A 22,884-nucleotide genomic window follows, 5' to 3' on the forward strand; every position below is an offset into this window, starting at 1 on the left:
TATCTTTAAAATATTTTTATTAAAACAGTTCTTTAAAATAATTATCTCTGTCTTTCTCTCTGATTGGCGAATGTATATTACACATTCGTCGCTCGCAACTGTTTCGGGTCTTCTACTGTATCGGTTTCACTTGGTGTGCTTCTACCGCACCCAAAAATATTGCTTTCGCGTTCGTCTTTATTGTTTCAGAATTGCCTGCTGATATGTCGTGGTTGCGGTCCGTTTGGGAGCTTTTAAACCTACTACTGTGTCCTAGTTTTGGTTTTCGTCCCTTTCTCTACATTTGATAAAGTGTAGGTATAAAAACATCTTATTTGTCTCGCTTGCTTATTTAGGCATTTAGGAAATCACTCACTTTCAGTTACTCAAGTAGAACGAACTCACGGGTAATAATTAGTACTTTATAGTTACAACAGAGGCACCGGGTTACGGTCTCTGAAAGATACACTTAGGCGTAGGGTTCAATCAGTGCCATACAGTGACAGTGTGGCTTGGCATCGACGGAAAAAAGCAATGATAACCTTCTTCCTCCTCTCTCTCTTGATTTGGATTGGGCCTTCTTTTGTTCGGTTCGGTTCTTGATCCGTCTTTTTGTTTTGCGGGAATGATTCTTGCTACTTTTGGACGGATATCTGGACAACTTGATTGAATGAATGTTAAATTCTTTGACTTTTTTTCTTTTCTGAAGGAATGTATTGTTTGTGGAATATCACCTCAATTACACCTCTAAATATGAATCTGATAAATATCTATATTTATCGCTCACTCGTTCTCGCATCGTATCTCATTCTCTCTTTCATTCTGTCTCATTAACTTGCATAAACAATTTTAAAACAACTTTTTTTTTCTTAGATCTTTTTCCTCTGGAGAAGATTCTTCTTTGCACATGTGTGCGTATGTGTTTGTGTGTATGTTTAGAGAAAGTTGATTCTTGCCGTTCTCGATTGCACAATCAGTCATCAATAAGTGTTACATCCTATCTGTGAAAAGCAACTCTTACCAAACATTTACCTTTCAAGTTGCAATTTTATCTCAAAAACTGTGATGCTTCCCAGATCTGTCAGTATGTATCAGTGTGTTTGTCTTCGTTTCTCCGGGGATGTTCAGCGTTTTAGCTCTTTTACAATTCACTTTTTCCTTTCGTTTAAATGTATATAAATATCAGTTTTAAAAATTTAACGATACTACACTTAGGTTGTCTATGTACAAACGTTTCGTCAAAACATTTTCATTTACAAAGCCCGGTCACGCTCTTGTTCGTGTGTGTGTTTGTGGGTTTGTGTGCGTCCGTATGGGTGTATAAATATGTATAAGACAATGTTCAACCATTAAGGAATGTTCGATTTTAGCATCCTCCGCACTCTTCCACATGAGCTTGGCTCCAATCAACAAAGTTTTTAAAATCCAATAAAAAAAGTCATAAATATTTCCGCACGCTTTGTGCGTGCACTTTTCGTCCAGTGTACAGTGCGTTTGTGTTGGTGCGAGCGTGGCGTCGCTTGGTGTACGTTTGATTCTCACTTATTCCCACGTGTTTGTGTGTATGTGTAGATTTGCGGGAGTGTACTTGTGTTGGTTTCCGGTTTTGAATTTCTTGGGGACATGGGTGCCCTATCAGCACTCGGATTTGTCCTCTTCCACCAGCAGTTGGGTGTCCTTGCCGGTGTCGTGCGACGAAGGACTCAGTTCCTTCGGACGCAGATTCAGTTGGGGTGACGTACGGTGCGTTATGCTGCTTGGGGCTAAGATGGCCGAAACAGGTTCCGTGAACGGCCCACTTCCAGCTTTACTTCCCTTGGGGTCCATGGGAACTTCGTAGATTCCTGCAAAGGTTTCCGATCGTTAGCTTAGCGTATCTTCTCTAGATTTTCTTCCTCTATTTGACTTACCTGACCCGTTACCCATGTTGGGATCGGTCGTTCCGGATTGCACCGCATCGTACATGGGATTGCTGAAGTCCGTATTTTTGGTGCTCAGCGTATCCAGGCTGTAGCCGTCGAGTGGGGCTACGCCACCGCCGGCCGGTATCACTCCGGTTGGCGGTCGGTTCGACGGGAAATCGGGCGAGTTGAACTCCACGTTCGTGCCCGGCCGGAACGATACGCTCTGCGAAGACGTCAGGCTCGGTTTTCCACTGTGAATAGAGAAAAACAGGTCAATCGTTGGTCGCCATTTTTTGGACGCCATAACTACTTACAATGGTCTCTTCTTGATGATGAAGTACAGCCCAACGGTGGCCGCTATCAGGATGGCCACCAGGATCGGAATGTAGATCGCCGCGGCACTGCCCGGACTGGATCCGAACATTCGTTCGCTGTAGAATTCGCAGTGCTGGCCGCTGAACTCCGGTAGACACATACACAGCAACCCGTTGCCGCTGTCGTCCTCCTGGCATTGTCCGCCGTTCTGGCACGGACAGATCTGCGGCAAAGGTCGGGCGTGCTCGGAAGCTGTTGAGGAGATTGAGAAATTCCTTGTAAGAAATCGGACCTTCGAAAAGCTTGAACCGCGTAGATACTTACGTGCATCGCAGACCACTTCCGCCGTGCTACGATGGGACGTCTGTTGGACGGTGTTGTCCGGACAGGCGCAACGCCTTCCACCAGGAACCAGTAGGCACAAGTGCGTGCAGACATTCTTGAAGCACGGATTGTTCAGCGAGGTGTTGTAACGCAGATCGTGGTAGACTGTAAAGCATAAGAAGGAACAATGATCAACCCGATTTATGTTACCCAATTCCCACTATCAACTCACCCTTCAAACTCGAAGGATTGGCAAGGCTTCGCTGCACCGCCACTTGCACTCCCCGGCCGAACTTGTCCTGTCGTAGCAGCTCTCCCGTGTCCCGGGTGATCCAGTACAGGAATGACTCGAACACGTCCAGCGACACCGGATGCTTTAGCATTTCGCCCTTCAGGATCGACCGGCGCATGGAGCCGTCCGGCTTCATGACTTCGATCGTGTTCAGCTTGGTGTCAACCCAGTAGACCATGTGGTCCTGCGCGTAGTCGATGGTCAATCCAGCCGGATGGCGAATAGCTTCCGTAATCAGCGGTCGCCTCTTCGATCCGTCCATCCAGGACACTTCAATCTTCGGTGCAGATCCAGCATCCGCCCAGAACATGCGTCCAAGCTGCGGATCGACAGCGATCGATGTCGGAACCTCTAGTCCAGCGTTCACCAAAGCACGACGATACCTTCCATCGGTCTTGGCAACCATGATTCTTCCCCTAGGCTTCGATCCCGTACGATCCGTTTCAGCCCAGTACAAATTGTCAGCAATCCAATCCACTGCCAGGGCCGTCGGTTTCGAGTTACCCTTCATGTTCAGATCCTGAGCGAAGCCGATCTTGACCTCTCCGTTCCTTGCGTTCACCATGTAGCTTCGCTTGATCGTCTTGTCGTAGCTGTCCGCCCAGAAGATCATCTGCGTCGACGGACTGTAGTCCAACGCTTCGATTCTCTTTTCTCCGGCTATCACATCGAACTGGTCGTTGATCTTCAGGTCATACGCCCGAATCTCCGGACCACTGCTGAACACAACCGTCACGTCGTCCTTCAACGCCTTGCAAACTCCCGACACTGCATCGGCCAAACGGAATCCATCGCGACACGAGCAAGCGTAGGTGCCATTCAAGTTCGTACAGATATGCGAACACTTGTGCGTTCCCGTCGCACACTCGTCTATGTCCAAGCAGTGCTTCTTGTTCTCCGCGTCGATGATGAACCCTGGATAGCACGCGCAGATGTAACCTCCGTCCGTCAGATTGTGACAGTGATGCTCGCAACCTCCCTTCGTCAACGCCGAGCAAGTACTCGTGTGGTGGCAACCCAATTCGTCCGAACTGTCTCCGCAGTCATCAGCGTAGTCACAAATCTGTGCCCGATCGATACATTTCTTGTTCGCGCACTGGTATTGCGTGTATAAGTCGCAAGGCTTCTGCCGAGTCGCGCACAGCGTCATGTTATTCTCATCCGAGCCATCTCCGCAATTGTCCACTCCGTCGCATATCTGATACCGCGCAACGCATCTATGGTTTGCGCACTGGAATCTCCTGAGCGTATCGCAGTTAAAGTTCGTACAAACGGAAGTGGCCTCGTCCGAATTATCTCCGCAGTCGTCCGTACCGTCGCACAGATCCGATGGCGAGACGCACAAGTTGTTCGCACACTGGAACCTCGACTCCGGACAGTACCGCCCTCCTGGGAACCTCGGCGGACATCCGATCTCATCCGACATATCGCGGCAATCGCGATCCCCGTCGCAACGGAAGTACGAAGCAATACAGTGCCCTGAGGTACACTGGAACGTTCCGTTCTTGCACTGGAATCCTTCGCAGTTGAACTCGTCGCTGTTGTCGCCGCAGTCGTCCTCGTGATCACAACGCCACCTGCTGGAAATACACTTTCCGTTGCCGCAGCGGAACTCCGACTCCGAACACTCGCGATACTTGCCCTTGCACTGAGCGTCCGACTCATCGCTACCGTCTCCGCAATCGTCGGCGAAGTCACACATCCATTGTCTGTAAGAGATACAGAAAGAATACGTGATTAGTCTCCCTATTTCCCGGACGTCCCTTAAACCCAACACTTACTTCGGAATGCACCGATTGTTGTTGCACTTGAAGTCCGTCTCCGAGTTGCACTTGGGGCAGTTCTCCGGCAGTTCGTCGCTGTTGTCCCGGCAGTCATCCTTACCGTCGCAGAACAACCACTTCGGAATGCAGCGGTAGTTGGACTGACCCGGGCAGCGTGACCATCCGGTGGTGCAGTTCCGCTGGCGACACATGTAGGCCGGCTCGTCCGAATCGTCTCCGCAGTCGTTGTCGAAGTCACACATCCACAGCTTCGGAATGCAGCGGCCGTTCTTGCAGCTGAACTCCGTGTCCGGATCGCACGCTCGTTTGTCTGAAAAGGTCGGGAGAAATTCGTTACAATTACACTTTAAATGGGCGCCATCCAAAACTTACGGCAAATCTCCGGATCTTCATCGCTGCCATCTTTACAATCCGCGTCCCCGTCGCACTTCCAGCTGTCCAGAATACACCGTCCACTGGAGCGGCACTTGAAGTCCGAGACCGGGCATGGAAGGTCACAGTTCTGTTCGTCGGTGCCGTCTCCGCAGTCGTCCGTACCGTCGCAGATCGTCGTCGAAGGAGTGCAGTTCCCGTTGCCACACTGGAAGGTTCCCGCACGGCAGTGCCGCGCTGGACAGGTTTCCGGTTCGTCCGACTTGTCCTTGCAGTCCGGTTCGCCATCGCACTTCCAGAACCATGGAATGCACTTCTCGTCAGCGCCGCCGCAACGATGCTGGCCGGTTGTGCAGTTGGCGATACAGGTCTTCATGTCCCGCGCCAGGTAGAACTGGTTCGGGCAGGCACACTTGTAGCTTGGCGCTCCCTCTTCGATGTAGCCTTCGACGTTCAGGTAAGTAGACTCCAGCGGCGGTGCCAACAGACACAGATGGGTACAGCCTCCGTTGGTTGCGCCGCAAGGATTGTTGTATGGGAGTTGCCGCAGCGGATGGCTGATGTGGACGTCGTACGGTCTGTGCGTGGTATTCCTGATGATGGTGAAGTTCTCTCCGGTGAACTTGTTGGCGCGGATGATCGCCTTCAGATTCCAATCCGTCCAGTAGAGCATATCGTCGAAGATCGATAGAGCGAAGACGTGCGGAACTTTACTTCCAGAGAGAACCACGTGGCGATGTCGACCTTCCAAGTCGGAGAACGCAATGTAGTCCAAGTGAGCATCAGCCCAGTAGATGCGATCGGTGAAATAATCGATCGTTAGGGCGTTTGGCCAAGCAATGTCCTGCTCCCAGGTTAGGATTCGAGTGAAGTTCGATCCATCCATTCCCATCTTGGCGATGTAAGCCTGAAGATGCCAGGAAGTGAAGTACAGATAGCCGATTCCAGGGTGCACAGCGATCGCTCGAGGATCAACGACTCCGCTCTTCAGTGTCTTACGCTTCGTTCCGTCCAATTCGGAAACGTCCAGGTTCTTGGAGTGTCTGTCCAACCAATACAGTTTACGACCGACCCAATCTATAGCAATTCCTTCCAAACCATGCGAGTCATGCTTGATAACCGGAACCTTCTCGATCTTCACATCATCTTGGATCGATCCGAACTTCGACTTGAAGATTGTCTTGGCCGTCACGTCGCAGAAGTACATCTCCTCTTCCTTCATGTCGAAATCAATCGCCACCACGTTCATCAGGTCCTGGTGGATCAAATTGTACTGATGACCATCCACGGACATGTTGCGCACGTAGTACTTGTTGCTGAAGATCAACCACGGCTTCGTAGCGTCCTTACGTTTGCACGTATGCTCGTCGTTCTGCCGCTCGTAGTACCGATCGTCGCACTTGCAGTAGTACGATCCTGGCGTGTTGGAACAGTGCTGCGAGCACACTCCCGGCGTTTCGATACACTCGTCGATGTCCGCACAGGCCTTACCATCCTCCAACAATCTAGAAAATCAGAATAAGGTTAGAAAACCTTATAAATCTCAACCATCTTCGCTCAATACTTACTTATAACCAGAATTACAATCACAGTAGTACCCAGTAGGCGTATCCACGCACTTGTGACCGCACCGGTGGATCTCCACCTTGGCGCACTCGTCCACGTTACAGTGCAGCGGTTCGTCCGACTCGTCCGAACAATCCGGCACCTTGTTGCACACCAGATGGCTGTCGATGCACTGCCCATTGGTACAGGTGAACTTGCCCTGCGGACAGGTATTGTTCTCCTTCTTACAGTCCACCTCGTCTGAGTGATCACCGCAGTCATCCTCCCCATCGCAGCGATACTGGTTCCGGATACACTTGAAGTTCTGACAGGTGAACTCCTGCGTCGAACAGGTCTTGTACTGGCTGTTGCAGTTCTTGCCCTCGTCCGAACCGTCGCCGCAATCGTTGTCGTGATCGCACACCCATCCCTGAAAGATAGAGGTCAGCAACATTAAATATTGAACCTGGATCTAGCTACGAAAGAACTCACCTGATTGATACAACGGCCATTGGTACACGTAAACTGATCATCGCTGCACGGCTGTGGCGTCGGGCAGTTGTGCAGTGTCGTATTCTCGTCCGCTCCATCCACACAATCCGGATCTCCATCGCAGATCCACTTCTTCGGAATGCACTGCGCCCGGGCCCAGTTTTTGTTCTCATTACACGTGAACTCCGTCTCTTCGTCGCACTTCCTATCGTTGCACTGGTGCCGATTATCTTCGTCGCTGTTGTCCAAGCAATCATTGTCACCGTCGCAGATGTAGATCCGTGGAATACAGTTGCCGTTGTCGCAGGTAAACAAATCTCCGAAGCATGTTCGACCTTCCGATTTACAGTACTCTGGGGGTTCGTCAGCTCCATCGCCGCAGTCATCGTCTCCGTCGCAATACCAAGTGGCAGGGATGCACCGATGATTCGGACACCGGAAGCTGTTCTGTGGACAAGTTCGCTGCGCACAGTGTAGCGGATCTTCGTCCGAGTTGTCTCCGCAGTCGTTATCGCCATCGCACAGCCAGTACGGCTCCACGCAGATGTTGGTCTTGTCGCACTTGAGATGATTCGCCGGGCACGTTGTATTCTTCGGGCATCGCTCGTGAGTTTCATCCGACGTAGCGTTATCCTTGCAGTCGTTAACTCCGTTACAAACCTGGCTCTGTGGAATACAGCGTCCGTTCAAGCACGTAAACTCTCCATCCACACACGGCGGGTACGAACAGTTCTCCTCGTCCGAGCCATCCTTGCAGTCGTTCTCGTGATCGCACTTCCACGACTTGAAAATGCACCGTCCGTTGTTGCAACGGAACTCATTGGGTCCGCACGAATGGAACGCACAGTAGTTCGTATCTTCATCGGAGTTATCTCCGCAATCGTCGTCTCCATCGCAAGACCACATCCTAGAAATGCACTTTCCGTTTTGGCAGTAGAACTTGCTCGAATCGCACGTATGGTTCTTCGGAGCGCACATCCTTCCTTCGTTAACCGGCTTGGTCGAATCGTCGCACTTGCACTCTGCCTTTCCGTTCAATCCCGGATGACAGCTCTGAGCGCATCCGCCATTGTTCTGCAGACATGGATTCGCCTGGCATTGCTGCCGGCTGTGACTGTAGACGTGGATATCCCTCGGGGAGTCCTCCAACCTCTTGACCATCTCGATCATGTTAGCACCCGTGTGCTTCTCCGCTCGGTAGACACCCCTCAGCTGTAGATCCGTCCAGTAGATGTAGTTCCTGAACACGGTGATCGCGAAGGGATAGATCGTAGCCGACACAAGCACTTCCCGGTCCTTACCGTCCAGCCTGGACCTCTCGATCTTCTCGCGCACCGCGTCCGTCCAGTACAACATCCGCTCGTCGTAATCGATCGCCAAACCACTGGGCTGCGACAGATCCTTATCGATGATCGCACGCTTCAGCGAACCAGCCATCGTCGTGCGGAAGATCTTACCCGAAGTGCCGAATCGTCCCCAATCGGTGTAGTACAAGGTGCCGTTGCAAGGATCCAATACGATGGCGCGCGGTCGCTCGACCCGGGTGATCATCACCAAATCCGATCCGTCCAGGTTCATCGCGTAGATCGAGTTGTTCGAACTGTCCGTCCAGTAGATCTTCTTCTGCGTCCAGTCGTACGCGATACCTTCCGGATTGATGCCTCGAGTGATTACAGGCTTGATGCTGGTCGCGTCCGGTTTGTCGCCCTTGGTATAGGCGATCTTAGCCCAAGGCCGGATCTGCGTGAAGAACAGTTTGTTGTCGGCGTAGTCAAAGTCCAGGCCGACGACGTTGGTTAGGTTGACGACCGGAGCAAATGGTACATTGGTAGATGCTGGGTTAAGTTCGATCGCGCGGATCTCCGTACGCGTGGAGAACACTACGTATTCGTCGGCTAGCTCGCAACGGCGGCCATCGGTGGATAGCCGTCCGACGGAGCAGTCGCACTTGAAGTTCGGCTTCTGGTTGTACTCCGGTGGGAAGCTGAAACACAGCTGATCGCAGCCGCCGTTTCCGAGTCGCAGGCAGGGGTTGTTGTCGTCCGTGGGCTGATTGTTGATGTCGTAGATGGTGATGTCACGCAGCTTCTGGAGGTTGGTGCGAACCTTCTCCGGGAGGGTGTTGTTTCCTGGGAATTTGGTGGCCTTGAAGACGGTCAACAGGTTACGATCGACCCAGTAGATGTCGGTCAAGTGGACAGCGATGGCCATGGGATTCGCCAGGTTACGGCGAATGACCTGTCGGTTCCCTCCATTGTAGGATATCTTCTGGATCATGTCCAGCTTGGAGTCGACCCAGTAGACATCGTGCGTCAACATGTCCACGGTTAAGTCACGCGGGTTCGAAATACCTGAGGTGACTACCGGAGTCCAGTTCGAACCATCTAGATAGCACTTTCCGATCCTGGGGTATTGGCCGTAGTCGATCCAGTAGAGCAGTCGCTTAATCGGATTGACCGCCAGTTCCCGTGGAGCATCATTGGTAGTCTTCACAATAATCTTTCGGTGTGTTCCGTCCAACCAACTGACCTCGACGTAGTTCTCATGCGGGAAAACGTTCGTAAAGTACATATTTCCGGCGACCCAATCGATTGCAATTCCTCGAATTCCATTGCTTCCAATGCCGTCCTTGATAATACCCTGAAGTTCCGTTCCATTCGGACGAATACGGAAGATTCCATTCCAGTGACCGCGGTTGTACTCAACCCAGTAGATCCACGACTCGCGGTACAGAATATCCACGTGCAGAATGTGATGTCCGGCACCGGTGATCGGCACCATAGCTTCCGAAGCGTCCTTCAAACTGTATCCTCGAGTCATGTCCAGCTGGGAAACCACCGCGAACGTCTTATACGGGTTGCAGGACACTTCGTTGTCCTTCTTGTAGCCCATACCGCAAGCGCAAACGCGAGCTCCGTTGTCGTATGGAATACAGATGTGCTCGCAACCTCCGTTGTTCATCATGCAGGGGTGCTGCAGCATCGAACGCTTCTTGTAGATGATCATGTTCTTGAGGTCCGGTTCGTTATCCATGATTGTTTTGGGATTGTCTCCGTTGGGCAGATCTACCCGTACGATTTTCTCATATACTGGATCCATGAAGTACAGTCTGGACTCCAGAACGCCGAGGCCTCTCGGCTTAGCGATTCCGTTCTGTTCAGTCAGAATAGTCTTCTTGTTGTTTCCGTCATAATCGATCGACGTGACCTCCGGTGGATGCTGCGAACTGTAGTACACCATTCGCTTCTCAATGTCCAGAGTGATAGCCTCTGGGAACTGAACTGTCTCTTCCAGGATCATCCGATTCGAACCATCCATATTGGCCATGGCAACCTTGGTCGGAACTCCGTAGCCACCTTCATCGATCCAGAATAGTTTTCCGTTGGTTGGATCCAGCGCGATCTGCTTCGGCTTGGAAACCGAAGTCCTGTTGCCGTCATTCACCAGCACAACCGTCCTGTACTTCACCTTACCGTCAACCTTGATGGCTTCGATGTTACTAGCCAGGCGATTTCCGATAAACAAATTCCTTCCGATCCAATCAAACGCGATCGTGTAGGCCGCTCCCACCAATCCATTGTCCGCACCGAGGAAGCGCGTCTTGTTGCCACCTCCGTATGGCGTTATGTAGATTGTGCAGTTTTCGTCGTCCTCCTCCTTGCCCTGAACCCAGAAGAGAGTCTCTCCCTTGCGGTCGTAGTCTACGCTGATGCCACTTTCGATGCCGACGACTGGAATCATGCTTCCAGCGCGGACATCACCGCCATTGAAGGGTACGTCTACGATCTGGTTGTTTCTGAGCACCATCAGGTAGGCGTTCTCCTCTTCGACGCAACGTCCATCGGACATCAACTTGTAGCCCGGTTTGCACTTGCACGAATATCCGGATTTCTCAGAGGGGCTTAGCAGGCAGATGTGTTGGCAAGTCGCCGTCTTGCAGGGACTTTCGTACAGTGGCTGGAGGGAAGGATGGTGGACGTGGATCGACAACGGTTGGGAGATCAAGTGACTGACTACGGTTTGGTTGCTTCCTCGGTACTTGTTGGCAGACAGGACTCGATTCAGCTGACGATCTGTCCAGTAGAGGGTGTCCTCGAAAAGCGAGAGAGAATGCGCGTGCAGTAGGTAATGACTAGCGGCTAGCACCTGTTGACGGCCTGTGCCGTTGTAGTAGCAGAAGTCGATGAAGTCCAGCTTCGAATCGGCAAAGTATACACGCTGCGTAGAGATATCCAGGGTCAAACCGTTGGGCCAGTAGATCTTGGTGTTGATGATGGTCTCACGCATCGTTCCGTCCATGCCGATACGCTCGATGCGAGGGTTCTCACCCCAGTCGGTCCAGAACAGGAACTTGGCGTTCGGGCTTGGATCAAGGCACATTCCACGGGGCTGAGTGATGTTCTCGCGAACCAGCACCAAGCGATTAGAGCCGTTTTCGCTGCAGACCTCGATCGTGTTCAACTTGCTGTCCAACCAGTAGAGGTTTTGTCCGATCCAATCGTACGCAAGGCCTTCAACCAGATCGAGACCGGTGGAGATGATCTCTCTGGGTTCTTGGCCTCGATCTAATCGGGAGATCTTCTTGAGTTTCATGTCACTCCAGAAAATGGTGCCGGTGTGCATGTTAGAGGCGGTTGCTACCACATTTTCTACGATTATCGGAACCCGTTCCAGGCCTTGTTCGTTCAGGTCAGCAACCAAGATCGAGTGACGGTTGGAAATGATCAGGAAGGCCGAAGAATGGTTCACTGCCTTACAGGTGTGCTTGTTCGGTTCCAGAATGTAGCCATCCGTACACGAACAGAAGTAAGATCCCTTTGTGTTGGTACAGATTTGCGAGCACAGCCCTGGAGGATCGCACTCGTTAAGATCTTTGCAGGTGAAGTTGTCCGGAGCAAGTTCTTCGCCTGGCGGGCAGATGCAGAGTGCTCCCAAGGGAGTTTTCTGACAACCGTTGGAGCACAAACCGGTTTGATGTGTGCACTGAGCCAGATCGCAACCAAGACCTTCGTCGGCTCCGTTGGGACAATCTTCGACGTCGTCGCAAACCGAGGTAAGGTTGACACAGCGTTCGGTTATTCCAGGGCAAGCCCATTGACCATGTGGACACTTCAGCGGTGGAGTTATGCAAGCATGCTCAGTACTCTCATCTGATCCATCGCCACAGTCGTCCTTACCATCGCAGATGTACGATTTGTAGACGCATTTGGAGTTCTTGCACTTGTAGAAGTTGTTGGGACAGGTGATCTTTCCGCAATCTTCCTCATCTGAGTGATCCTCGCAGTCGTTAGATCCGTCGCAGTGCCATGCAACCGGAATGCACACTCCAGACGATTTGCACCGGAAGTGCTTCTCCAGATTGCACTGATTCGGCTCCATCGTGGGACACCCAAGCTCGTCACTTCCATCGTTACAATCCGGTATTCCGTCGCATTTGTACGTTTCCTCCACGCACTGCCGTAGATCGTTACACTTGAACTGATTCGCCAGACACGTGATCGGCGGACAGTCCTTTTCATCCTGTTTGTCGAAGCAATCGTCATCTCCGTCACACACCCAGCTCTGCGGTATACAGTGACCGGTCCGTGGACACGTAAACTGGAAGTACGCACAGGTTTTCTCTGCGCAGAAATCACCCTCGTCGGATCCGTCGCCACAATCGTTCTCGCTGTCGCACTTCCAGATGTTCGGAATGCATCGTCCATTTTCGCAGGCAAACTGCGACGCAGCACAAGTCACGTTGCCGCACTCGAACTCGTCCGAGTGATCGCCGCAGTCGTTTTCGTGATCGCAACGGAAGTTCAGCGGGATACAACGACCCGATTTGCACTGGAACTCGTTGGCGCCGCAGGTTGGTTCTGAAAAAAGAAATGTGACGATTAGGAGTTCAACTGATCAATCAAACCGATCTACTTACTTGTACAGTTCTGCTCTTCATCGCTGTTGTCCAAACAGTCGTCGTCGCCGTCGCAGATCCAGCTCTTGGGAATGCACCGCTGGTTGTTACAGGTGAAGTCCCAAGTGTTCGGGCAGGACTGTACCGGAGGTTCGGCATTCGGATCGGCGAAGCAGCTTCGGCCGTCATCTCCCAGGCGTTCTCCGTACGGACAACCGCACTTCACCGTCAAACCACTCGAGTTGTTACGGGGAACGGCAAAGCACAGCTTCTCGCAACCTCCGTTGTTGATTCCGCACGGTTGATGCGAGTCGATCAGCTGAATCGATCGGCTGAACACCTTGACGCCGTACAGACGATTGGTTTGCGGTTCACGGACCATTATCTCTTCCTGTTCGCCGGTCAGCTTGTGTAGCCGTACGATCGCGTCCAGCCTCCAGTCGGTGATGTACATCCAGTCCTCATGGATCACGATCGAGAATGGATGTCGGATCAGCCGAGAGTTTACTGTTTTCACATCCGTACCATCCAAGTTCGAGTGCTGGACGTGGTCCAACAGAGCGTCACACCAGTAAACGCGATCTTCCTTGAAATCGATGGACAAACCGTTTGGCCAGCCCAAGGTCACATTCTTGAACACCATCAGCCCTGTGCCGTCGGAGTTCGCTCGGCTGATGTTCGCCGGACGATCCCACTCGGAGAAGTAGATGTAACCCTTGTTCGGGTGGACAACAATAGCACGCGGTCGCTTCAGGTTCTTCAGCAGAGTTCTCCTGTGGGTGACGGTCCTGGTGCTCAGAACGTTCAACGTTCCCTTTCGGCTGTCGATATAGTACAGGTTCTTTGACACCCAATCTACGGCGAGACCTTCTACACCTTCGTTCTGCGAGGCCAGCACAATTTCGCGGCCTGTTCCGTTTCGGTGAACTCGGTAGATCACATCCTGAAGGACATCTGAGTAGTAGATGTGTTCATCAACGGCGTCAAAGTCCAAACCAACGAAGCGAGCTCTTCGAGACACAACCGGTAGAATGGCATCGCTGAATCCTTCAATGACTGGGTCCAGAACTTTTCCTTTGATGAATCGTTGCTGTGAGTACATCAGGAATTGACGCACAAGCTCGCAGTTCATCAGATCCTTGGACAGCTGCCATCCGGTAGTACAAGCGCAGCGATAGCCCAATCCTGAAGGAGCGCCCTGCACGGCCGTGACCACACACATCTGTGAGCACCCTCCGTTGTTGCTGCCGCAAGGATTGGACACCTTGGGCTGAGCGATCGGATGCACGGTGATGATTGCCTTAGGTTCCCTAATATCCTTAGCCTTGAAGATCGATTGGATGCTAGAGGAACCTTCGAATTTGTCAACGGACATGATGCCTTGCTTGGTGGCATCCGTCCAGAATACTCGGTTTTCAAACAGCGCCAAGCGGGATGGACTCGGGACTTGCTGACCTCTGAGGATCATCACCCGGTACTGGCCATCATAGTTGACGGATTCGATGTAATCCAGTAGCGAATCACACCAGAAGACTCGTTTAGCGATAACGTCAACGGCGACGCCAGATGCTTTGTAGGCAGCTTCCGACACGATCGATTTGGCATGCGTACCGTCCATGTGAGCTCGCAGAACGTGACTTCCATCGGCGACGAACATAAGACCAGACGTCGGATCCAGGGCAAGATCAGCCGGGCTAGTCAGATTCGATCCCAAGACTACAGCGCGCCACCGTCCATCCAGTTCAAACACGTCGACCTTCTGTCCGACCAAATCCGCCACGTACAACTTGTCACCGATCCAGTCGATGGCGATTGCCACCGGGGCCCATGTTCCGGGCAAACTGAAGTCATGCCCTCCATATCCCCCATTCTCCAGCACTTGGGACTGAACCTTGCGGGTCTTGATGTCCGACCAGAACAGAAGGTTCTTGCTATGGTGGTAGGCCAGACCGCTAGCTCCAGTAGCGTTAGCGATCGTTCTGAAGTCCTGACCGTGCGAGCTCATCCGCACGATCGCTCGGTCGTAGGCGAATATCAGTTCCAGATTGGATGCCGTCGGGGCTACGCAGCGAGATTTGTCCATAAGCGTGTACCCGCTGGCACAAGCGCAGAAGTACGACCCGTCCGTATTGGTGCACAGTTGGTCGCAGTGACCCCACTCGTTACACTCGTCCAGATCGCTGCAGGTTCGGTTGTCCGAGGACAGCGTCCGTCCTGGCTGGCAGTAGCACACTCCACCGGTTAGCGAGGGGCCACATTTGTACTCACATCCCAGAGCCGGGCAGGAGGCGGTAGCTGAAATAAATATAAGTTATCACAATGTTCACATTGAACGATCATGCTAAACTTACAACAAGCGGTCTCCTCGTCCGTTCCATCTTCGCAGTCTCGCTTTCCGTCGCACAGCTTCGTCTTGGCGATGCACTTCGGCTGACCGTTGGGTCCACCCCGCGGGCATAGGAACTTGTTATCCGGGCAGGCGATCGCCGTACAGTTGGCTTCGTCACTCTCGTCCGAGCAGTCGTGATAACCGTCGCAGTGGAAAGTCGCCGGGATGCACAGCGAGTTCGCGCATCGGAACTGACCTCCATGACACGGTGGGAAGTCTGGTACGGGGAAGAAGACAAACGGTTTTGATTGATGAACTTGAAGGCACTTAACTTTACAGGCAGGCGAGATTTCGACGCCTTTCTAAAAACTGACACCCAGCGATCGTGATTAATTATACTGTTCAAGATCCGCCTCTATGACAAGGTCACCCCTAAACGTAGATCGTGATACTTACTGCAGTTCTGTTCGTCGGAATTGTCGCCGCAGTCGTTCTTGTGGTTGCACTTGAGCGCCGTGTCGATACAGCGCAGCCCGTTGGCACAGCGGAACTGATCGAGCTGGCAGGCTATGCCCGGGCACCCTTCCTCGTCCACCCCGGTCCGACAGTCCAGGTAACCGTCGCACTTCTTCTCCTTTGGCACACAGATGTCGGCGACGCGACCGTTCACCGACAGGGACTGCGACGGCATTCCGCAGTGGATGTCGTCCGGCTGGCACTTGCGGTATGCTGCGAAGATCGAGAACGAAACAGGAAGCAAATTAGAGAGCTGCAATTGCATTTGTAGAGGTACACTGGAACCTCGATTTACGAAGTCTTTTTTTACGTAAGTTCAGAGAAATATGTAGTTTTGATTTTGTTTTTGTATTGTTGTGTTGTATTGACGAGATGTTTTGAGTCATCCAAGAACTTCTTGGAATATAAATCTTAAGATCTACATACGTAATAAGGTACAAAGTTGATGATTATTGATTTAGTACATGAGCAATTCTCGCTGAAACCAGGCCGCCATCGGCACCCATCGTTAGAATTCCAATTTTATGTTACTGATCGCTAGTTTACGATAAAACTTAAGGGTGGTCCTTTTTGTTTTCTCAAATTGGTGGACCCCTCGTACGCCAGCTAGCTGAACAGTTTGCGAAAAAGCCCATTTTTTGATAAATATAGGGTATTTCTTCACGTGATATGTCTCCTATTTCGCTTGGAACACATAGCAAACTTAGTGGCATCGTATAGAGAAAGGATATAGCTTTCATTTAAAGTTAAAAAAATGTTGGCGGCCATTTTGAATTTGGCCGCTATTTTGAATTTTGTTAGAAAAATCGTTTTTTCACCATTAGCGCACCGCTCGTTTTGAATTCTGAGATCACCATCAAAAAGCTGAGGAAAAATTGCGTAAGATAGGCTACAGAAACTAGGTGAGCAATGGTATTTACCCTATGAAATGAACGATTTTCTAAATCATGTTCTACGATTTTGACGTATATGGCGAGTGCAATCAATGCAAACATTATTATTTGAACAACAAAAAAACAAGTTTTCAATCGTTGGTGTTTCATTCGAGTCGAGTGAAGAATAAGAGTATTATTTTGAGTGAAAAAATCTGGCGGCCATCTTGGATTTTGACGCCATCTTGGTTTTAAGTTGTAGAATGAGTTTTTACCTTGTTAGCACTCATGATGTTGAATTTTTATGCTACCATTACACTTACTCTTCTTCTTATTCTTCATTTTCCTGACATTACGTTCCTACTGGAACAGAGCCAGCCCCTCAGCTTAACTAGCTTCAAAAACAAATTATCAAGCAGGATTTTTTAACGCTTATTTGCTATCTGAATGATTATTATGCATATCTTCGATTTGAAAAACTGCATTGATTCTTTCATTTATTTGATCTTAAACCTATGAAATAAAGAATCTGATTTTTTTTTCAACGGAAGCCTTATAATTTAATTAATTGAGATGGTAAAAATCATTGACCTGCTAAAAACTAAGATGACGTCTAAATCCAAGATGGCCACCATATTTCCCAACCTCAAGATGATACACCTGCGTTTCGGCATTACGTCCACATTAGAACAAAGCCTGACTCTCATCTTTGAATTTCGCTATTTTTCACATGCATGTTGGGCGGTAGTAAAAACGATACTATATGGTTCAGAAAATCAAAGGTTTTTTTCTTTGCTTAAAAATTTAAGATTTCTATTCTTAATTAATGCATTTTTGGCAATGTTTTACGTTAAAACTACGGATATTACCACAAACCGTACTAATGTCCAAATGCGCAATTTATAAACTTCATTCAATGACAAAAATGCATATGGGATAAAAATGTTTGTTTATTTCAATTAATGTTTTGGGACGGTTTTTATTCAATAAATTTATTTATTCATTATTACTGAATTCAAAGAAAAAAAAAAGATTTGTCAAAGAATTATTCTGATATTAAAAATCGCATTATAAAAGAAAATTCCTATTTAATAACCTGTATTTATAACTAATAAAGCTGAGTATCAGGCTCGGTTCCGGTAGGGACGTAACGTCAGGAAAATAAGAAGAAGAGTATATGTAACCTTGTTTTTACTGGTAGCCTCTGAATTCAACATGCTACATGTGCTATCAAGGTGAAAAATTCATTCTTCTAATTAAAACCAAGATGGCGTCAAAATCCAAGATGGCCGCCAGATTTTATCACTCAAAATAATACTCTTATTCTTCACTCGACTCGAATGAAACACCAACGATTGAAAACTTGTTTCTTTGTTGCACAAAAAATAATGTTTTCATTGATTGCACTCGCCATATACGTCAAAATCGTAGAACATGATTTAGAAAATCGTTTATTCCATAGGGTAAATACCATTGCTCACCTAGTTTCTGTAGCCTATCTTACGCAATATTTCCTCAGCTTTCTGATGGTGATCTCAGAATTCAAAACGAGCGGTGCGCTAATGGTGAAAAAACGATTTTTCTAACAAAATTCAAGATGGCGGCCAAATTAAAAATGGCCGCCAAATTTTAAATGACTTTAAATGAAAGCTATATCCTTTCTCTATACGATGCCACTAAGTTTGCTATGTGTTCCAAGCGAAATAGGAGACATATCACGTGAAGAAATACCCTATATTTATCAAAAAATGGGCTTTTTCGCAAACTGTTTAGCTAGCTGGCGTACGAGGGGTCCACTAATTTGAGAAAACAGAAAGAACCACCCTTAAGTTTTATCAACAACTAGCGATCAGTGACATAAAATTGGAATTCTAACGATGGGTGCCGATGGCGGCCTGGTTTCAGCGAGAATTGCTCACATGCTCTTAGTGATTGACTGAAGTTAGCTTCGTGAAATCTAAATAGAATTCGTTGGAAAACTTGTATGTGGACAATCTGAATCAGCCAAGAACTTCCGAGAAATATAGGTTTCCAATCTACGAGTATAATTTGTTACATACTAGAGAGTTTGAAACTTAGTACATGCTCAACAATGTTTGAAGACATTAACTGCGAGTCTTGATGAACATAACTGAAGGTCTAGCTCATCCAAAAATTCCCGAAAGATTGGCCATAAGGTCTACAAGATCTACCAGCATAATAATTTATTGTTTGATAAGCAGTACACGTCGACTAGACTCATGTTATTGAACTTGATGAGTTCAACGGATGCTCTTCGCCTTCGCATAGCTTTCTGGAATAAAGATCATAATAATACAAGTGTACGTACTACTAATAGAAATGATGAATAGATCTCCTTTTACTCATGTAAAATTATATGCCTTTACTCCAAGAAATTTTTGAAAGACCTCAACTTGCACATATTTCGGCCTGATTGAGAACCATTTACGAACAGTCAGTACGTTTTATGAACTGATTTAATTTACGACGAATCCCATGAGTTAACTCGTAAACCGAGGTTCGAGTGTAGGGACGATTAATTTGTACTGCGGTAATTTGCCGCGTTATTATGTCTCGTTAAACTGTGTCTTCGTTAGTCTGACTTTTCTGCAATTGTTTGCTGCGGGCAGTGATTTTGTTGTTGCTCGCATGGAGCGCATGGAGCTCGCAATTATTGTGGCCATTCATGGTACAAATTGGGCCAGCAGAGGACCATGATGCTTGTCAGTTGGATGCGATTGGAGATTGAGCGTGTTCCAATTCCTGGTAATCTGAACTACAAAGTAATCGGTATATAAAATTTGAAAAATTTGCTAGAATTCTGAAAATTATGTATTAATTTTGGATTGTTATTGATTATTGGCTCTATTGAAGATTTCTTGCTTAACTTCACGAACGTCACGACCCATTGGAAGCCCATACAATAGAAACCTCAGCCAGCGCAGTTGCTGGCTAGTGTAGTGTGCTATTCCTATACCTAAAAAACAATGCGCTCTCGGGCTAGGCATTGGATATATATAGAAAGCGTTGTGTTTGGATGGGCATCTAATTCTTCCAAAAAAGTGCACTTTGCGAAAAAGGACCACGTGATTATTGAGCTGAAACCGAATTCAGGTTAACTTCTGCGTTCATGAGTCCTCTCATGACGTAGTGGTAACGCGCCCCAACTAGAGATCAGGGAGTCGTGAGTTCGATTCTCACTGAGAAGACGTGTAACTTTTTCGCAAATCTTCACATCAATTTGTCCATCTAATCCAATTGCAAATTATATGTAATGTTTAGCTATTCGGTAGTTGTTAAACTTCCATTCGGCTGGTTAGCCGTAAAACCACGATTCATAATTAAAAACAAGAAAAAAAGTATTTTTTTCAGAATTCAATCCCTGCACAGAATGAAGATGACGAGTTCCATCTAGAATGAGTCGAAAAATTAGAAATTGTGCTCGATGATCTTCGATTTGGATTGAATTTCACACATTTTTTCAGTATGGTAGAATAAGTGTTTTCCATAGATAAATCGATCATTTTACTCAAGAATAACCTTGAAAATAGCCTTTAAGCTTTTTCTGGGTCCATCCGGATGTTTTTCAAATTCAAATTCGTTTTGAACAGACTTGTAATACACGAAATAATCCGAATAATTTCTATCAATTTTTGAAATATTCTGAAATATATTGAAATATTCTATCAAATGCTTAAATATTCTGAAACCTTTCTTTATATATGTGCCTAGTTGTCTAGCAAGCTTGATATTCACCATCAGCAGCTTCATTTGTATTCGAAAGTCGATAATCCTGTTAGTATAAATAGGATTTTCTGAATCATTTCCGTTAAATCACTTAGTTTTTTAATGTTCTCCTTCTTCTTCTTCTTCTTTTTGGCCAACCGACATCTTTTGACATCGGTTGTAGTTGTCTGCCTATTTCTGGTACTAAGCCTAAACACGGACGCCCAGTGAGACCATCACACACCTAGAAGTAGGGTTCTAGGTATCGAACCCATCAACACATGGGCCGGGACCAACGGCTTTACTTCTCTTCCGCAGGAAAACGTGATCAGAGATTTTATACCTCAGAAAATCCCGACGGGAAATGATACCCGACTAACTGAAGTGGGAGGCAATCGCGCTTACCACTGCACCACCGACGCCGCTTTTTAAATGTTCCAAAAAAATGTTTTTAACGGAAACAAGATGTACAATGAGCGTGCTTCTAACGTTATTATGTACGGAGATAAACCATACTTAGTGACAAAAAGATGATAATTAGAGTAAGCCTTTATGTAATACATTTCTTTATCGACCTGATAAATTGAACTTCAACGAAAACCAAAATATGGTCGGTATTACCGGTATATTTAGTACCGATTCTCCCAAATTTCTCTAGACTTATAATAATACAGCGATTGGCATTGTTGTCATGTATTTGCTTATCTGGAACGATCCCTAAAGGAATGCTTGATTTTAAAATCTCTACAAAAATCACTAAAGAAACACCTGTAGCAAATCCCCGAGCAAGTGCTGGTAAAATCTTTGTGAAAATTTATGCTGAAATCGTGGAGGGAATAAAAAGAAATATTTTTCAAAAAATTCCAGAAGGCGAACTAATTTGTATGGAGAAACATCACAGAATCAATTTGAGAAATTCTTGCCATCTAATCCTCAAAGGGATTATTGACCAATTTTTCTAAAATTCCTTCATTATTCTCTATGTAAAGTCTAGAAATACTTTTAGGGAAGATCCCAAGAATATATGAAAGAAGCTTGCGAAACCCTTCCCAAGTAACCACAAGCATTAGGGTAACGGTGGTATTTTGGACCCCCTAAGGAAGTGATTTTACATTTTTGTCCCAATTAATTAATTGCACAGCGTAACCAAGTCAAAGAACATACCAAAATGTAGAGAAAAACTTCCTATACGAGATAAAAATGCCCATACGGTCATGTAGGATACAAAAGACGACGAAAATAATTGAATTGTGATGCACTGTTTTTCATTACTTTGGACACACCAATACATTTTGGACCTTCAAAGTATATATTTTGGACCCCCGGCATATTTTTATCGTTTGGCGACAAAGTCCACGGCACTGGTTGTATAATATGCTTGCTCATAGTCTAATCAATCGATTGAATTCGATTGAAGAAATTCTACGCTTTTAGTTCAGAAGTTAGAAAAAAGTTTTTGTTTACATTTGAAAAATTTCTGACGTCTTCAATTTCTGTCTGTAACGTGTTGAAACGGTTGCATGGATGAACCGATTTAATTAAATTAATTTCAGATAAAATAAACACATTTTCCATGCACAAACGCTTGATGCAAGTGCGGAATAGTCCTATCTTTCCAAATGGCATGCGAATTGAGTTGGTCTTTCGATTTAAACTGGAAAATTTGCAGGAAAATGGCCCAGGGGGTCCAAAATATATAGAGGTCCAAAATATATTGGTTACCCTATAACATTGCACGTATTCTACTGCATATCAATACCATTGATGCAACATTGCTTTTATTCAACAAATTTCAAGAGCTGTCAAGCAATAAAGCATTACCCCTACATTACAAATGTATCAATGCACTAACATCACTTTATAAATTGTACTGCTGCATTAATATTACTTTATAAGTTGCTTCATTGCTTTATCGTCCTTTTTGCATTAATTTAATTGTAAAAGTGCCCTTTTCCATTTTTAAACTACTTTAATGGTAGGCTTACGGCAATGCAGCTGTATTATATATGCAATTATATAATGCTCCATGGTTACTTGGGTTGTTGGAATTCATGGAAAAAATCTCCCAGGAACCCGTGGAGCATTTACAGGAGAAATTATTTAGGGATTTGATATCCTCGATATCGACTCATGTAATCATACTAAAATCAAAATTTCATAGTTACTACAATGGTCCCCTGGCTTTCCAAAGCATTTCGGTACCATTTCTAGATATTTCCGTAGATGTAGATGGTCCCTTCAAATATCGACTCATCGAGACTGGACTGTACATTTTTTCATACTTAGAACCACCCTGACATGTCACGGATTTGGGCCCCCAAGGAAGTAGTCACTTGTCGACCAGGACCGAACCCTAGCATGAGACCTAATTCATAAATTATCAGCGCAACTTTATTGGTGATCATAGCAAACTACATCTGTTCATACTTAGAATCACCTGGCCATGTCACGGATTCGATGTTCCTGGGGATGTGGCCAGATGTAGACTTGGACCAAACCCTCGTATGTGATCCATCACATTTCATGAACTTTCAGCGC

At 47.4% G+C, this 22,884-nt stretch overlaps 1 protein-coding gene across 4 annotated transcripts in view; it reads right to left on the minus strand.

The window, feature by feature from the left end:
• Nucleotides 1-22,884, minus strand: part of LOC5572546 (low-density lipoprotein receptor-related protein 2) — a 155,056-nt gene continuing 132,172 nt past the window's right edge. For all 4 annotated transcript variants that reach the window (XM_021842514.1, XM_001660419.2, XM_021842526.1 and 1 more), the window contains 12 exons: nucleotides 15,689-15,961; nucleotides 15,255-15,509; nucleotides 12,925-15,198; nucleotides 7,008-12,865; nucleotides 6,539-6,945; nucleotides 4,971-6,475; nucleotides 4,596-4,908; nucleotides 2,755-4,523; nucleotides 2,523-2,687; nucleotides 2,198-2,450; nucleotides 1,890-2,134; nucleotides 1-1,823 (listed from right to left, as the gene is read on the minus strand). In XM_021842514.1, the coding sequence (XP_021698206.1) occupies nucleotides 1,615-1,823; nucleotides 1,890-2,134; nucleotides 2,198-2,450; nucleotides 2,523-2,687; nucleotides 2,755-4,523; nucleotides 4,596-4,908; nucleotides 4,971-6,475; nucleotides 6,539-6,945; nucleotides 7,008-12,865; nucleotides 12,925-15,198; nucleotides 15,255-15,509; nucleotides 15,689-15,961 (13,526 nt within the window). In that variant the 3' untranslated portion in view covers nucleotides 1-1,614. The remainder of the gene's footprint in view (nucleotides 1,824-1,889; nucleotides 2,135-2,197; nucleotides 2,451-2,522; nucleotides 2,688-2,754; nucleotides 4,524-4,595; nucleotides 4,909-4,970; nucleotides 6,476-6,538; nucleotides 6,946-7,007; nucleotides 12,866-12,924; nucleotides 15,199-15,254; nucleotides 15,510-15,688; nucleotides 15,962-22,884) is intronic.

The sequence above is a fragment of the Aedes aegypti genome, chromosome 1 (genome assembly GCF_002204515.2).
Source record: "Aedes aegypti strain LVP_AGWG chromosome 1, AaegL5.0 Primary Assembly, whole genome shotgun sequence".
Taxonomy (NCBI): Eukaryota; Metazoa; Arthropoda; class Insecta; order Diptera; family Culicidae; genus Aedes; species Aedes aegypti.